At 45.8% G+C, this 17,966-nt stretch overlaps 1 protein-coding gene across 5 annotated transcripts in view; it reads right to left on the reverse strand.

Moving 5' to 3' along the window:
• Window positions 1–152: 152 nt before the first annotated feature.
• Window positions 153–17,966, reverse strand: part of LOC310829777 (uncharacterized protein) — a 51,208-nt gene continuing 33,394 nt past the window's right edge. For all 5 annotated transcript variants that reach the window (XM_083708664.1, XM_083708663.1, XM_083708660.1 and 2 more), the window contains 15 exons: window positions 17,515–17,625; window positions 14,883–14,924; window positions 12,876–12,902; window positions 12,681–12,749; window positions 11,616–11,660; window positions 10,559–10,639; window positions 10,258–10,299; window positions 9,604–9,631; window positions 8,961–9,013; window positions 7,080–7,214; window positions 6,595–6,657; window positions 5,953–6,021; window positions 4,826–5,020; window positions 4,425–4,540; window positions 153–3,618 (listed from right to left, as the gene is read on the reverse strand). In XM_083708664.1, the coding sequence (XP_083564790.1) occupies window positions 3,423–3,618; window positions 4,425–4,540; window positions 4,826–5,020; window positions 5,953–6,021; window positions 6,595–6,657; window positions 7,080–7,214; window positions 8,961–9,013; window positions 9,604–9,631; window positions 10,258–10,299; window positions 10,559–10,639; window positions 11,616–11,660; window positions 12,681–12,749; window positions 12,876–12,902; window positions 14,883–14,924; window positions 17,515–17,625 (1,272 nt within the window). In that variant the 3' untranslated portion in view covers window positions 153–3,422. The remainder of the gene's footprint in view (window positions 3,619–4,424; window positions 4,541–4,825; window positions 5,021–5,952; window positions 6,022–6,594; window positions 6,658–7,079; window positions 7,215–8,960; window positions 9,014–9,603; window positions 9,632–10,257; window positions 10,300–10,558; window positions 10,640–11,615; window positions 11,661–12,680; window positions 12,750–12,875; window positions 12,903–14,882; window positions 14,925–17,514; window positions 17,626–17,966) is intronic.

Genomic DNA, 17,966 nt, shown 5'->3' on the forward strand with positions numbered 1-17,966 from the left:
CCAGGAGAGACCCACCTGTGAGACTCCATTGAACAGTATTTTTATGCTGTTTGATGGTTGTGTTATGCTGATTAGCTTTGTTTATTGTGCGCTATAAAAGTCCACAAGTAGTTGGATGCTGACAGTTGAAAAGACATGACGCAGAAGCAAAAGAGAATGACAAACAATTTTTATTTCACATCGGACCTTCTCCATCATGGAGCCTTATTACAATGTGAAGAAACATGTGTGAAGAAAAGATGGATGGGATTAAAAACCCCTCTAACCAACTAAGCTATCCTTTAAAAAAAAACTTGTTGAAAAATATATTGTGCTAACATAAATTAATTTCTTTTGATATATTGTAAACAAATGTACAGTCAGTAAAATGACTTAAAACAGGAGTGAGGAAACAAGGAATAGATTCAAAAGTTAAAGGTGAGAGGAAATAGGATTGTAGGGAGGAAATTATAGGACAATGAGGATCTGTTTTTCATAATAAAATAAGTCATTGCAACTAATCAAGGGGGGGGGGGAATTGAAGTGTTACACAAATAGCACCTTTCACCAGTTAAGTTTAATAGATGTAATGGAATGATTCCAGATTTGCACTGGTGGTGTTCAGAGTCCAGGACAAATGAATTCCACATTGCTAGAATGAGAACCTCGTGGCAATTAGGGAATTTTCTACATATATTGATCCTCTTGTCACTCTTGAGAGTTTTTTGGGTGTAGCTGGATTATCTGATCCCAGTAGATCATAAAGAGCCTCTCGTTCATTTCATTATCATTGTTATAACTGATGTTTCATATGCTCAAATCAACCAACTTTGTTAGGTTTAGGGAAAGCTGGAGAAGGTTATTCAAAATAGCATCTTTATTAAACTGGAATCAGTTTTTTTTAAAAAACAAGCAACCAAACTTTCTCCCATGGGGGGGGCGCGGCATTTTGAAGTTAAAAGAACACTCTACCAACATTTCAGATCAAGAAGTGCAAGAACTTCTAATGCCATGTGTGATGGTGACTGTATGATAGGGTTGCCATATATTGAAGAGCAAAAAAGAGGGCAGCCCGAGCTGCTGCCAGCCTGAGCCGGGGAAAGAGATACGTGGGTGCACGAGGCCTCTGCTGCTCCCCGTGTGCCTCTTTGCCCGGCTTGGGCTACCAGTGGCTGCGGTGTGCAGAGCAGCTTGAGTCCAAGCTGCCTGAGCACCCCCCCCAACTCAGACATTTCCTTTAAAATGTAAAAATCCGTCTGGATTGGCATGTCCAGGTTTTCCCAGACGTATGACAACCCTACTGTATGGGTTTTCCTTACTAGTATTTGCGATATGTAACAGTGTAGTATCAGCCTTATAAACACAGTATATATAGGAACAGATCAAGCTGCCTAGAAAGGTCGCTGTTGCAGTTCTTTGGACTGTTTTCAAGAGGGTGCTCGACCTGCCAGGAATGCTTTGGTTGCAGGTCATTTTGCTAGTGCAGGAGTGTGCAGGAGCTGTCCCACAGATGTTAACACTTCCCTGCTGTAGAATTCAATAGTTCCAAAAATGTAAATGTGCCTGCAACCTAGATGCTGCCTTTTCTTCGTGAGATCTATGTTTACCTAAACAGGAACACTGTGGGGAAAAAGCTACAACATTCCAAAAAAATTCCTGAGCACAATACATCCCTTCTGCCACCTTTTTTTTGCTAAACAGAGAACAGGTTGGGGAACTATGTGCACTCACATGTATCTCTGTGAGTGCGTGCACACAAATGCATGCACACACACACATCTTCTGAGAGATTTACCTATGTGATGAAGTTGTAAAGAAGGGTGTGTGAATCTGAATTTATGATGTGGTTTATCTCCGTAGATCATGGCATAAAGGTATTTTAAAAACCTAGATTCAAAGGTTTGTTAGCTCTCACAGCTCCAACAGGACAGCACTTAACCCAGAGATATTTAGGACTCCGCACATGTCTGCTTTGCTTTAAGGACAGGTATGGTTTCCTTCCCCACCTTCCTTCTAGTGTGGGATTATGGCAAAATTGTCATGCCCATGCTTCTGTAGGCCTTTAGAATAGTTAGGGAATCTCTAATCAAAGTGTGTATGTATTGTAATTTGCTACCTGCTTAGACTGTAACTTTGCTGTCTAAAGCAGCATTTTTATATATTCTGTCGCTCCTGTTTTATACAAGGTGTGACCAGTAAGTAGGGTGAATCACCCCTGTATACAATAATGGGAACTGCTGGATTTGCGGAGATACATGGGAGGCATTCATCCGTATTTCAGCTAACATATATGCACGTGTCCCGGCATTTGTTAACAGGCCTACGTTCATGTGGTAGCGTTTAGTAGCTGTTAATAGTGCAGTGCGTTGTGATTGAAAATGGAGCAGAGAGTCAGTATGAAATTCTATTTCAAATTGGGTAAATCAGCACCGGAAACTCACAAAATGCTCACAATTGTGTACAGAGATGAAGCTGTAACTCGAAAGACAGTGTATGAGTGGTTTAAGTGTTTCTATGAAGGGCAGCAAACCATTGAAGATGACCCTCAGTCTGGCAGATTGTCAACGAGCAGAACGGTGGCAAATGTCGACATAGTTCGTGCGTTATTGATGTGGGATTGGTGTTTGTCCGTCTGAATGATGGCGGAAGAATTGCATATTCCGTGCGAAATCGTTACTGAGGTTACTGAGTTGTCCCATTCTCCATATTCTCCTAATCCTATCCCACCGGATTTCTTTCTTTTTCCAAAACTGAAATTTGCACTGAAAGGGCACAGATTTTTCAACATTTCACACTTCCAAGGTGCAAGGGAACTGAAAGCAGTATGAAAAGAGGACTTCTCCAGACATTTCCAACAGTTCTACTGTACTAATGTTGTCAGTGGTGCATTGTATCAGAGAGGGCCTACTTTGAAGGCCTGTAAGGTATGTATGTTTGAATATTTCTCGCTGTCCGATTTCTATGACCATTCACCGAACATTCCGGTCACACCTTGTATAATAAACCAAGCTTTCTTTGTTTCTTCATATGAGAGCTTCTTGTGGGCGTAAGGGTTAACACATATCCATAACAAACACACGTCATAACTCCAGCAAAAGTTCCTAAACCTCTCAGCGATGTGTATATGAGCATACTGTACATGAGTGCTTGTGGTGCACATGTAAGTCCAGGTACACACATTGTAACAAAGCATAAGCCCCTTTTGCACCTGCCTGCGTGAGCTGCTGATTCTACACATCAGCACACATGGCAGCTTGCTGAGGTGCAGGCGATGCATGGTTTCCTCTCAAACATTCTTTCCCAGCTGGGGTAGAAGGATGGGTACCTGCATTTCCCACCTCATGTGTCTTAAGGGTCAAAGGCTTATTTCATTCATCCTGATCCAGCCTTTGTAGCAAATGGCTCCTTCTGCTGTTCCTTGCTGATCTGAAGCTGCACTCATCTCAGAAGGCATTTTCCACGCACAGAACAACCAGGAAGTCTGAGCAGCTATGTGCGTCCGCTGTGAGGAACTTGCCTCCGGCTGGAGGTGAGGCAAGGCCTTTGGACTGGCTGGAGGCTGTTCGCCACTCCTGACAGTCTTGATTTTCGGCCTGGCCTCCCAGTTGTTTGACACCATGCCAGACTGCCTTTTGTCTCCTGAACATAGAAATAGAAGGACATACAAAAGTGGATAGCTGAAGTCAACTGCATGGCACAAAAAAGCACCCATCCTGTCTTGTCTCAATCCATCATTCCCAAGGGGCCAAACTAGACACAATGGCTGTGGTTGCATGTGTTTAAATGTGGAACTATCATCCCAATAGCATAGAAAGAGGTTGGGTCTGAATTTAACAGCGAAAGGAAAGCCCAGCCCAGTGTTTCCTGCAGATTCCATTTACACCTCCCAGCAGCTCCTCTGCCCAGGTGTTTTTCATAGATAGGTGGAATCTACACACATATTTAAAAAATGCTGTGAAAATGCTTATTTAAAAAAAGTTTTGAAAAATATATTGAATGTGCCATAGCTCATGGTCACCATCTAGTGTCAGATTTGTGTATTGTACTTTACAGCACACTTAAAACATTTTATTTGCAGCTGTATAGCTGAGTCCATGGTCATGGTTTCTTCCATTATTCATAGTAAGTGGAGAAGAAAAGCACACGGAGAGACAAGCTGTGGAGCAGGGGAGGTATGCAATAGGCAAGATGTAGGTTCTGAACTCCTCACCTGTGTGCTTCAAAAACCTTCCCCAGAAATCTAATATGCTGGACAAAGTTGACCTCATTACCCATTAATTTGCCCCTTCTGGGCCTCCTGAATATTTCCCCCACCTAGATATTCCACAATTAGGTACAGTCCCACTTATGGGGGAACTGGTGAATATAGTTTGGGATGCCCTGCTTGTACCTCCCATATAGTCACATATCCCTACAGATGCTTTCTTTCCTCACATGTTACTCACCACATAGGATCTGTCATGACATTGCGCCCATTGAATGTGTAGATGGGGGACTTTGGGGAATTGAAACGAGCAGCACCACTGAAGAGAGAATTCCAACTCTTTGCCAGCAGCTGGCCCTGCAACAGAAACAATGCTTTTCAAGCTAGAAAACAGTCAACAGAGGCTGTAGGCCCAACAACATTATTCTACAACCCAAGTGCCTCAGCCACAGCAGTGGAAGGCACAAGAATCCTGCCCTTCCCCAAAACATAGGAGTGCTTGCTAGGGTCATCACTTATCCATAAGAAGTAGTTGGGCAGTTGCTAAGCAAGCACCACATGCCTTTTTCATCAGGTACCAGTGCTTTCCTCAGAAAAGATGTCTGCATCAAATCAAGAATTTAACAGGATGTTGCTACTAGCCTTAAGGTTGACAATAGGCAGGTTCCTGTCAGCTCTCTTCACGATGGAGACTAGGCTTTGAGTGGATGATGACAGGAAGGCCCGGAAAGTTCCACGCAGCTTCGCCTCCTGTGACTGCCGATAGCACCGCAGGTCAACGCCACCAATCCCATTCATGCTACCAGTCAGGGGGATGTTGAGGGCCACTAGGCGGAGCTACAAAAATTGAGGGATTTTAGTTAAACACCTAACACCTAAGGAGGACAACAGGGTGGAGAAGATCAACCAGAGGAGTAGTGTCAATCAACCAGTCAGGTTCTTGTTATGGCCTTGCCAGATTTTGCACCATATCTTCAAGGGGGCCTCCAGAAAGAAGAGATTGGTACAGCAAGGTCTATAAAAAAAGGTAAAGGACCCCTGGATGGTTAAGTCCAGTCAAAGGTAACTATGGGGTTGTGGCACTCATCTCGCTTTTCAGGCCGAGGGAGTAGGCGTTTGTCCACAGACAGCTTTCCGGGTCATGTGGCCAGCATGACTAAACCACTTCTGGTGCAACAGAACACCGTGACGGAAACTAGAAAACCAGAGTGCACAGAAATGCTGTTTACCTTCCCGCCGCAGCAGTACCTATATATCTACAGTGGTACCTTGCTGTTAAACGGCTTGGCCCCCAAACAAATCAGCTCCCAAATGCCGCAAACCTGGAAGTGAGTGTTCTGGTTTGCGAACGTTTTTTGGAAGCCGAACATCCAACGCGGCTTCTAACTGAGTGCAGGAAGCTCCTGCAGCCAATGAGAAGCCGCGCCTTGGTTTTCGAATGGTTTCGGGAGTCAAACGGACTTCTGGAACAGATTAAGTTTGAGGACCAAGGTCCCACTGTACTTGCACTGGTATGCCTTCAAACTCCTAGGTTGGCAGGAGCTGGGACAGAGCAACGGAAGCTCACCCCATAGTGGGAATTTGAACCGTTGACCTTCTGATCAGCAAGCCCAAGAGGCTCAGTGGTTTTGACCACAGTGCCACCCGTGTCCCTCCCCACCCACTGCTGCTAAATTCTTTGCCTGAGACAACACTCAAAAAGAGGAAGAACAGGCAAGCTGTTGTGCCAGCAGCTTGACTGCCTTACACTCCTCTTCTGTTGAACTTACTGAAGGGATCCTCTGGGGGATGCTAGGTGGTACAGTCTGGATGGTTGCTTGGCTCTTGTCGTTTTGGACCTAGGAAGACAGGATACATGGTGAAACAAAACCATTTTTAATGTGACTCAGCTTAAACTCAAATGCTGTGTCAACGAGCCCTTAGAATGCATGTGCACATAAACTGCAGCAAATATTGCCACCCCCAGACACCATCTGCCCCTCCTACTAGCTATGCACGGAGTGTAAGAGAACTAGGAAGGTGATGAAGGTGCTAGCAGCAGCAGTGCATGCAGCCTCTTCCCAGTAAGAGTTTTCTGCCTGTCCGTAGCTGTGGTGGGGCAGTTGTTGAGAAGAATTAAATAGACCCACTGAGGCTGGAGTAAGGAGTTGTTGGTGTGTAGAGCAGGTGCTTTACAAAAAGATGAAATTTATTACTCAAAGGGGTTTATATCACTTAATTTCATCATTACTTTATCCAGCAGTTAACTATGCTCTTCTGCAAGTGCGCCACCCAAATGGGTGTAAAATTGTATGGGCTTTTGGTTTCTTTGCTCTCCCCACTTTCAGCCCTTTAACTTATGCCAGAGCAAAACCCAGGAGACCTGCTGAACAGGCAATGGCAAACCATTACAAGTTGGAAGAGGTCCATACCTGATTTCTGTCTGTAGACACCGAAGGGTCATCTCCAACCAGTAAAGACTCTGAATCCTCCAGCTGATCAAGAGACAATAGAAACATAACAGGGATAAGGCTGGACCGAAACGTGTAAAAAATCGAGCATTTGTTCTCATGTGCGAAAAGTTTTTTTTAAAATGCCATCAGGGCAAGCATTGCCCAGGTAGCTCAAGCAAGCGAGCCACAAAAGCATAACTTAATCTCATCCTGATTTTTAAAAATAAAGAGAGCATCTGAGCAGCCCTCTTGGATCAGGGCAGAGGGTCTAAACAGTCCAGGGAATCGTAGAGCAGTCATACCTCCTGCTGATGCAGTAAACCCACTACAACATCATACAAGTGGCTGTCCATTCTCCTGTTTCATATAGTGGCCAACCAGATGCTTGTGTATCAGATATTGAGCGAGACTGAATGCTGCACATCTACAGAGTCATGCACATCAGTGTCCCAATGTTTTCCTACCAGAAGCCTGCTCCATCCCTTGGGGGTTCGGAAGAAAGCTTCATTCCCTTCACTGACGTAGACCAAGCTTCCTTCAGGAATGGAGGAGGCCGATTTGAACATCAGCTCTTTTGACTTGAAGATCCACGTGGAGTGCTGGAAAGTAAAGGAAGAGCAGGCACCTTTATTAAAAGCACACTTACCCTCAACTGGTGGAAGGCTTTGCAATTCAGCGATCAAGAGACCTTTCGGTTAAGGCTGACCAGAGTTAAGGCTATCTCATGCTGCCTCTCAAGCTCCACAAAGCCAGCAAACAGGAAGCTAAGGCCGATGCTTTGAGAAACATGCTGCGTCAACAGTTGTGACACATCACAAGCTGGGCTTGCTTAAAATTTGCCATCCGTGCCCCCACGTTTTTCTTTGGTCTCTCAGGCCTCAATGAAGTGCCTGGACCTGCAAAGATGCTCCACGTTGTTTTGGCCCTGTAATGACTTATGAAACACCTGAGCCTTGCCATATTGCTATAGGGATCCTTCAGTGAGTAAACTGTTTATGCCTGGGTGGAGTGTCTGTGGTGTGCGTGTTTCTGTGTATGTGCTGGGATGTGTGGGGTAGCAATGTGTGTGTGTTTTAGGATGTGTGTGGTTGTGAGAATGTGCACATCATGTTCTTGGGGGATCTGTGCAGTGCCCACAGTAACTTATCAGGCTTCCAAATGTGATCACAGCCCAACGGCTGGTGTCTCCTGGTCGGTCCCACAACTGAAACAACAGGCATTACACATCCTATTCGCTAGGTGGCTCCCTCTGCAAACACTGAAGAATGGTCCATGAATATTGCTTCAGTATTTATACGGCACACACATCATATTATTTTGCCAACAGTGGCTATTATAGGCCTTAATGGGGCAATAAAACCATAATAACGTTTGAAGTGCTCCTCAGAACGTCATGAAACCAATGAAAACATGTCTTCAAGGAGCTTGAATTACTTCCATAGCTTCCCACCCAAATTGGAAACAAATATATGACAAGATTGTATAAAAATTGGAGTAAAAGGGGTCAATGTGTCAATTTTCAGCACTTTTTAACTTACTGTATCGTTGGCAATTTTCAGTGGATCATTTTGAAATTTGGCACAGGGCTAGACTTCATCAGGTGGGTGATTTATGCCATGCTTTACATTTTTAGTTCAACTATTGTCATTTTGATGAGTTACAGAAGTTTTAGGTTTATACTAGCAAAATGTATTTGTTTGGTTTTTGCTACTCACCTTAACAAAAGGGGTACTCCCGAGCCGCTTCAGTGATCCTTATTATTGTAGAATCTAGTGGCTACTAACTAACACTTAGTAGCTGTGTATTGTTTGAGCACCTGCAACCCCTGACTTTCAGATAAGAAGCATGTTGTCTCAGGACAGAGAAAAACATTTCTCTGATAGCTGAGAAATGAGATAGCTGAAGGAGATTTCCTTGAGGGTTTGAAGAAATCCAGATTATTTGAAGTGAATTTCTAAATCTCATGTGTAGAGGAGCTGGTGGTGGAGGAAAATAATAATAATAATAATAATAATAATAATAATAATAATAATAATAATAATAATTTATACCCCACCCATCTGGCTGGGTTTCCCCAGCCATTCCAGGTGGCAACCAACAGAAAAAAAACAGAATAAAACATCAAACATTAAAAACTTCCCTAAACAGGGCTGCCTTCAGATGTATTCTAAAAGTCAGGTAGTTGTTTATTTCCTTGACACCTGATGGGAGGGCGTTCCACAGGGCGGGCGCTACCACTGAGAAGGCCATTTGCCTGGTTCCCTCTACCTGTACTTGTTCAGCTCTTTACCCTGGACTAACTATTGGAGGGAATATCAGAAAGGAGAAGAATGAAGGTGACCTACCTTAAACCCATACTGGTTTTCATTGGAAGAATCCTTCAAAGACAGCCCATCATCTGCACAGCAGAAAAAAGGACAGAATGAACTAACCAGCCACCATCCATCCCAGGAAGCAAATATTCCATCAACTGTACAAGAAAAAGCTCCCCACCCCCAAAGAGGAGAGTCTGTAAACAACATCCTGAAGTGCTGCATATTAATGGTTCTAAATTAGAATGGCTGGCAGACAACAATTCTTCCTTACTGACTTGACAACACACTCACAGCTCAAATTCCTGCCAGTGGTGGCAAGGAAGACTGTCGGAAAACACCCAAACAGGGCACATTGCATACATTTCCACAAGTTTCTCTTCCCTTGTAAAGGTGGTGAAGAAGGGACTAGCTAGGGCTAAACATCTACTAGAAGCGTACATGCAAGTCCTGGGCTAATATTGTGTCATCCACAGGCTGAATTCAGCAAAGAACCGGTGGAACCACAGATTGCAGAGTCAGAGAAAAACCCTCTGCAGACTATATCCTCGCGCCCTCCCAAAGTGGCTGTTGGTTGGCCATATGCTGGATAGATATGCAAGCCACATCAAATCGTAGTAGAGCAGATAAGCAAGAGAAGTTGCACATTATTAGCCAGAGAGAAAACGGCTCGCACCTGAATCCAAAGATGGGTCCTGGCTCAACTGGAAGAAAACAAAGAGCACAGAGATGAGCACCACATTAGCCAAGTTATAGAGACGAATGGAGTATGCAGAAAACACCTTGCCCAGTTTGGGGTGGGACTCAGTGAAAAATGTAATCAAAAGATTTTTAAATCGGCCTCCTTGCTGAGCAAGGCACCCTTAACCCACAGGGCTGCGTCTTATGTGTGGGGAGCTTCTACCAAGTTCAGGGGCCAGCAGCATTAATTTTGTCTGCAGACCAGCACTTCCTGTTTACACACAGTCTGTTGTACCCAACCATTTCTGTAAATTTTGGTTGTGGTTCACCTTATGGTACTTTGTATTTTAAATTATTGCAAGCTGCTTTGAGACCTTTTTTATTTTGTAAAGAGCAATTAATTAATGAAATGTATTTGCCAATTATGTAATAAATACCACCACTACTAATATTTCAGCCAAGGCTGCTGCTACACCAGAACCAAACATTTCTGTTTGTTCCACACAGGAAATATTCCTTTGGCCGGTCCTCTCATGCAGCAGAGGCTTGGATTGCTGAACAATGCTTTGGGTGGTGCCTGGTGCTACTTGTCCTTGAAAGATGTATTAGAGAGCAGCGAAAAAGCAGCCATTTGGCCCTGCCAACTCACCGGTTGCTTGCAATGCCTCCTGGGTGGGATAGGGATCACCCTCTGGAAATAGACAGATGGGAGGCAGGGGAAAGTAAGAACACAAGTTAAAGAGGAAAGGGGGATAGCTTTCAGTATTAGATACAAAATCCCACAAAGCAAGAAAACCTCCATCCCACATATGTGATGTTTAAAAAGCAGCTGAAGAGACAGATCCCTAACTTCCCACAAGTCACTCTCTAAATACCATGTGGCTGCTCCATCTTTCCTAACATTGAGGTGGGTTTTTTTTGGGGGGGGGGGAGGGATGAGGATCACTTACATTAAGGTAAATAACTCCTGGTGGTCCAGGAGGGCCTGGGGGCCCAGGCATGCCAGGATTTCCTGCGGGGCCTGGAGGACCCTAGAAGAAGCAGAGAAGGGAACAGAGACACTGGGTGTTATCTGCATTCTGAAACCGAACTTTGCAAACACCATTACATTTCACACCTTGATGTCTGAATGGGCTGGCGAATAGCTTGCCTGCTTGCACAACTGTTTCTCGTGCAAGACTCAGGTGGACTCCAGTGCTCTAATATAGTCAGCCTGGGATCTTTGGTTCCATACAATGCTCATTTAGTCTGGGGTGGTGAGTGGGTGGGTGGAAACTGGGGCTCTCTACCTGCATCCCATCATGAAGCCCTTCTCGAGTGCTTTTGCCTGGCTGGACTGTGCCTTGAACTGTGATTACGCCTCCTGCTAGCAGGACCAGCCTACCCATGAGGCAAGATGAAGCAGTCGCCTCAGGGCAGCAAGCTCTGGACAGCTGGGAGGGCAGCAGATCCGGCCTCTGATGAGCACACCCATCATGATCACGATCTTCTCTCCCCTCACCGTCGCGTGCATGCGACAGCGGGCGCATGCCAGGCAGGTACGTGGTGGGTGCACAGCAGCATGCAAGCATGCAGCAGAGGGGAAAGGGGCAGCAATTTGTGTTTTGCCTCTAGCGTCCTGGACTGGCCCTGCCTGCTAGCCTGGATGAAGGGATGGTTTGTATGCGTGTGTGCTGAAACCTGTGACTTTTGCATGGCTGGAATGTCTCCTTCTATTCAAAGGTAGGAGTCGCATCCATTGCTCCACCTACTTTTGCCTCTGGCCACACCCACCACATGGACCCCATAAGGATGCCACAGGGGAAGCCAGCCCTCAGACTGAAAAAGATTCCCTACTCCTAATTTAGGCAAAAGTGCTTCTTTTTATCTGTTCTGTTTTTTTAAAAGGAAAAGGCCAAGATTGGGAAGACAGCACATTCTGAAGGCAAGATACATTTAAAAAAAAAAAAAAAAACACAACCAAAACCAAACCAAGGTTTGTTGGAGAAGATGAAATGGCTGGCTTACACGGCTGGCAATCGAGCCATATATCTCAAGGTCTCCTTTGCCATTCTGGAGGAGGAGGAGAAGAAAAAGACGCCAACTCAGTATCTTGATATTGCTCACGGGCACATCTTGCCCACCCATGTCATTTTTACTTAATACATAATCCACACACACCCCTGCCTCTTTCCCTATTGACTGCAGAAATTCAGGATGTTTGCACCGATGGCAGGGCACACTATGGAACACGACCACCGTCAGCAAAGGCTGGGAGAGTCTCCTGACACTGCACTTTTGGCTCTTTTTATAAACTACTTTGAGGCTTTGTTACAGTCAACCGGCATATAAATCTTGTGACATGAAATAGTAAATAAATAAATAAACAGGCCAGTAGCGGTGGCAACGTTTTTTTTTTTTACTAAGCCATGACTAAATATTAATATTGGTATCGCTTTGGAACATGCATGTATCAATATGATGGAACTCTTGGGGATGAGGAGAAGCAGTGGGACACGTTCAAGAATTGTTGGTTGATTTTTTGGGGGTGTTTTTTTCTACAACCTGTGTGCACCCTAAGAGGAGATCCTGGGGAAACGCCTCCTCCAATACGGCCCATGACATGGGTAGGCAAACTAAGGCCCAGGGGCCGGATGCGGCCCAATCACCTTCTAAATCCAGCCTGGACAGTCCAGGAATCAGCATGTTTTTACATGAGTGGAATGTGTCCTTTTATTTAAAATGCACCTCTGGGTTATTTGTGGGGAAAGGGAATTCGTTCATTCCCCCCCCCCCAAATATAGTCCGACCCCCACAAGGTCTGAGGGACAGTGGACCGGCCCCCTGCTGAAAAAGGTTGCTGACCCCTGGCCCATGACAATCCAGACTAGCACTGAAAGCCCACTAAAATACCTTTCGCCCTACACTGCCTTCCGCCTTTATTTTTTGTTCCTCCACAGACAAAGGCTTGTAGCAGATACTCAGCACAAGTTTCCCCTTAGCTGATCCTTGGAGGAAACACTGCCCTGTGCACTCAGCGTTAAGACCACCGATTCGAAATGGCAGGGTGGGGGCAAACATATTTCAGTGTACCTCTTGGTAGGTAAAAGGTGTCCAGGAATCCGAGTCAGCTTTTGCTGTCCCAGGGCAGTTGCAGCAATCCTGGATAAGAAAACACAATGAAGGGCCTTAGAATGAGTTGAAGAAGAAGAAGAAGAAGAGGAGGAGGAGGAAGAAGAATGCATCACAGTACTTGAAGATGTGGGTCCTCTTTGCACTACTACGTACCCGTTCTCCAGCTTCTCCTTTTTCACCCTGCAAGGGGGAAGAAAAGAAACCAAACGGGAGGTCAAATTGCAAATCACCATGACACACTTATAAGTACTGTACAGCCAGGGACACAGCGACAAGCCTATTCGTAAGCTTATGATATAACCAGGATCAGGAGCTCTCAAGTTAGAGAATGACACTCCTGGGGATGGTCCTTTCCCCCCCTAACCCAATTTTGGGAAGAAGACAGGGTGGTTCACTGACTCAAGGGACACTTCAATGAACATGTGGGCAGTACTGCCTGAAGCTGATGGTTCGTGAGGACTCTAAATCACCCCGTATTTAGAGTCTCTAGGTTCAAAACAGCAGCTTCCCCTGCCCAGCGTACAAACTTGCACTGCTGATTCTGTTCAGGGTGTGATGAAGCTAACTGGGTTATTAACTGCTGCTTTGTCCCCTAGGTTTCGTTGTAGCTCTTTGCTTCTGGAAAGATTGCAGGGGAATACATGGCTGGAGTAGTAAACGGGCTTTTGCCACAACCAAGCAAAGCAGATCTAAAGTTGCAGGCAGCTTCCCTACACCTTAAAGTATGAACTCAGGAAGTCCGTTGCCTTGTAGTCAAACACACACACAAACTCATACCCAAAAGTTCTTAGAATTGGCTATTTTGCACTGCTCTTTGCAAGGAGAGAACTCTCCTTCCTAGGAGGTTTTTAAGCAGATGTTGGAATGGCCACCTTGCATGTCTGCTTTAGCTGAGATTCCTGCATTGCAGGGGGTTGGACTAGATGACCCTCAGGGTCCCTTCCAGCTCAACAATTCCAGGATTAATCCACGATTAACTGATTAGACAAGCCCCCTGTGGGCATGAAACTAAGGGCTTAGCTATACTTCCTTTTGCACTGCACTTTCCAGGCACAGATCTGTGCTTTAGAACTCCACTTAGGAGCAGGGTTTTTTTTTTTTTTGTCCCGGCACTTTCCCATTTTACAGCTGAATTGGAGCAAACCTTGCTGCATTTTAAAGCACTAATGCAAACATACGCAAGAGGCAAGGCAGAAGCAGAGGAAGGTGGAGGGAAAGGGAGAGAGAGTTGGACAGAAATCCAAAGTCTGTAAGTACTAATTTTTTATTTTTAAAAGAGAAATGTACACTTTAGAGTCCCTCGCCTCTGACTCACACCCGCTCTGCTTTTGATATAAGGCAAAGAGAGCAGGGAGAAGATAAGATGGCAGGAATATAAATGCTGAAGAGACACACAAAAGGATGTTTTTTTCCGGGAGGAAGAGACACATATCACAAGAGGATATGAGCAAAAATAAACACAGCTACAAATAACGATGAATAGATTTCGCGATCATGGGTTCTCTGGATTTCCCACTTTCCCCATCCTTTCAGCTCATGATGAAAACTTTGAGGTGGGCTCAGTGAGCGAGGGCTCCTACCGCATCCTTCTGAAGAAGGGGCATCACCCAAAGAGAAAGGAAGGAGAGGCAGCCCCCCACCCATCTCTCCACTCTTCCCCCTTGTAACTGGGGGCAGGGGGTGGTGAAAGTGAGGAAGAAAAATAATTTCCAGGGTATCCAAAGTCAGCTCTAGTCCACAACCTAACTACACGCCTTTGTCTTTGCAGTGGTTGCCCACACACAGAAATTTTGGGTGCCCTTCCTGCACCACCTTGTTTCTCCTGCTGGTATGACAGGGATGGGGGGAAAGGGTGGCGCTGTGGTCTAAACCACTGAGCCTCTTAGGCTTGTTGATCAGAAGGTTGGCGGTTCGAATCCCCGCGAAGGGGTGAACTCCTGTTGCTCTGTCCCAGCTCCTGCCAACCTAGCAGTTCGAAAGCATGCCAGTGCAAGTAGGGCTGGGGAACCTGCAGCCCTGCAGAGGCCAGGTTACAACCCCCATCATCCTTCACCATTGACATTGCTGGCTGGGACTGAAGGGAGTTGGAGCCCAAGAACATCTGGAAGGCCACTGCTTCCCCCCATCTCTGCCATGTTGCCTGATAGGCTTCATACTCACCTTAGGACCTGGAGGCCCAGGAACTCTTGCATGAGTGTTGCACTACAAAGAGAGAAGAGAAGGGCATTGATGCAACCCATAAGGAACACCCCCCCAACAACTGCCCATGCCCAAGTGACAGATCCTTTGGACCTGTGTTCTTGTCAGACTTTGGTGTTTATGTGCCAATTAAGAACAATTTTTGCACATGCCTGTTTATAAGACATATGTATAGATTTCAAAGTCCATTCATCTTCCCTTAAGAAAAAAACCCTGGGTTTTCTCCTCCCTTTTTTGCAACAACTGGGGGAGTGGAAGGCGGAAATGGAAGGGGCAAGGAAGAATGAAAAGCGGTCCCGCATGGAGGGGCAAGGGCCCAAGGATCAATAGGAAGCAACGGAAGCCTCATAACTATCACAATTCCAGGTTCCATTTAGCTTCTAAAATGTAACCAGGATCACCCTATGCTTTGGCAGGCTCGTGTCTGTGGTCATAATATCTTGAAAGTTTCTATAAAAGTAAGTTATACACAAGCTTGCCTTTGGGGCCATCTCACCCCACTTCTGTGGGATAAGCAGCCTCATATAACCAACATGCTTAAGTCTAATTAATGCACGAAGGCTTTAAGACCATAGAGCAAGCTGTCTTGAAGTTGAATCCTGACAAGACAGAAGTACTGTTTTGGGGGGACAGAGGGTGGGCTGGTGTGGAGGACTCCCTGGTCCTGAATGGGGTAACTGTGCCCCTGAAGGACCAGGTGCGCAGCCTGGGAGTCATTTTGGACTCACAGCTGTCCATGGAGGCGCAGGTCAATTCTGTATCCAGGGCAGCTGTCTACCAACTCCACCTGGTATGCAGGCTGAGACCCTACCTGCCTGCGGACTGTCTTGCCAGAGTGGTGCATGCTCTAGTTATCTCCCGCTTGGACTACTGCAATGCGCTCTACGTGGGACTACCTTTGAAGGTGACTCGGAAACTACAACTAATCCAGAATGCGGCAGCTAGACTGGTGACTGGGGGCGGCCGCCGAAACCACATAACACCAGTCTTGAAAGACCTACATTGGCTCCCAGTACGTTTCCGAGCACAATTCAAAGTGCTGGTGTTGACCTTTAAAGTCCTAAACGGCCTCGGCCCAGTATACCTGAAGGAGCGTCTCCACCCCCATCATTCTGCCCGGACGCTGAGGTCCAGTGCTGAGGGCCTTCTGGCGGTTCCCTCATTGCGAGAAGCAAAGCTACAGGGAACCAGGCAGAGGGCCTTCTCGGTAGTGGCGCCCGCCCTGTGGAATGCCCTCCCATCAGATGTCAAAGCGATAAACAACTACCTGACATTCAGAAGACATCTTAAGGCAGCCCTGTTCAGGGAAGTTTTTAATGCGTGATATTTTAGTGTATTTTTGGTTTCTATGGAAGCCGCCCAGAGTGGCTGGGGAAACCCGGCCAGATGGGAGGGGTACAAATAATAAATTATTATTATTATTGCTTGGCTAGGTCACTCCCCCTTACATTGGGTGGAACCCTACCTGTAAAGAGGTCTAAGTTGGATGCTTCAAGCTAAGGCTGTGTGGCTTAAGCAAGCTATCTTTCTGTTTCTATACAAATAATTTAGAAGCATTCACCACTTTGGAACCTATGTTTTACTGCCTGTGTTTTCTTACCGATGTATGGAAAAACACATGAATATGACTGTTGAAGAGATTGTAAGTAAACCACCTATATGCGGTCTCTTTCTGTGCTAAGGAAAGAGGGAACAGAAGCGGTTTAAGGGTAGCATGACCGGTATGGTCACACTGGGCCCCGCATTGCAGGGGGCGCTAAAACAATGCTTTAGAATGGAGTGCAAGAGGCAGGATGTGTGCAGAATTTTAGTGTTGCACATGGTGCTACTGAAATTTGAGAGCTCAAAGTCTGCCACTGGGGGGAATTTTGGAAGCAACTTAGAAGGGATTGTTTTAAAAATCTAATAGCCTATATTTCCACTCTTTACTTTGCTGCATATTTTGCAATTTTAAATCTCTGCTGGGGTTCCTCTAACCAAAGAGTACTTGCCCCAAACCTGGATCCAGGCAAAGAATACTCCTTTTTATTTCTTTATTTGATGTTCTGGGGGAGGCCCTCGGTGGATCATGGAGACAGTTAATTGGGAGAGGGGAGAGGGGAGAGGAGAAGGAGGGCAGATCGCCCAGAGTGTCTATGCTATAATTTACAGCCAGCTCCTGCTGGGCTAGAGCCTGCAAGCTGAATGCACAGTTCTGTTAATAATAATAATTTTTATTATTAAAGGCACTCCCATCCACCTGGACATTCAAACCCTCCACCTGCCACCTGGATGGAGGGCAAGCAAACCTGAGGACTTCGGATCAGACCTGGAGGTCAGGTAACCCTAATGCCTTCATATGGCTTTCATGATTACATGGAAGTTGGTTTGTGGGAGGAAAACACGTCAAAATGCAATGTTCCTCAAGACACTACAGGACAGGTGTGGATTGTGGTTAGTGTTGTGTGTATATGTCTTCACAAACCAGCGGTGGGAGAGCACTGGATGCAGAGTAAGCAGGAATATGTACACGGCCTTAGTGTGCCATAAGTAAGCAATCCCAGATGGGTATCAGAGCGCATGCTAGCTCAGAGCAAAGTGTACTTCCACTGACCTGATTTTCGCCAGGAGGACCCATGGGCCCAGGTACACCCTGAGGCCCCATTTCACCTTTCACACCTGGATTGCCAGGAGGGCCCTGTAGGCCAACCTCACCTTTCTCACCCTGCAAGAATAAACCACAAACATTATCACAAGTCCTAAAACAGAAACCCAAGGTTTGTAAGTACAGTGGTACCTTGGTTTCCGAGCATCTCAGAAGCTGAATGCTGAAAACCCAGAAGTAACTGTTTCTGTTTTCGAACACACCTTGGAAGCTGAACGGCTTCTGCTGTGTGTTTTCAGTTTTCTCAATGGAAATTGCAGATGGCCCTTTGCGCCTCGGTTGTCGAATGTTTTGGAAGTCGAACGGTCTTTCGGAATAGATGACGTTCGACAACTGAGGTACCACTGCACCAACATCATCATCATCATAATCATAATCATTATTATGAGAAATGTAGGCTT

Source organism: Podarcis gaigeae (genome assembly GCF_964106915.1).
Source record: "Podarcis gaigeae genome assembly, chromosome: 13".
NCBI classification, from domain to species: domain Eukaryota; kingdom Metazoa; phylum Chordata; class Lepidosauria; order Squamata; family Lacertidae; genus Podarcis; species Podarcis gaigeae.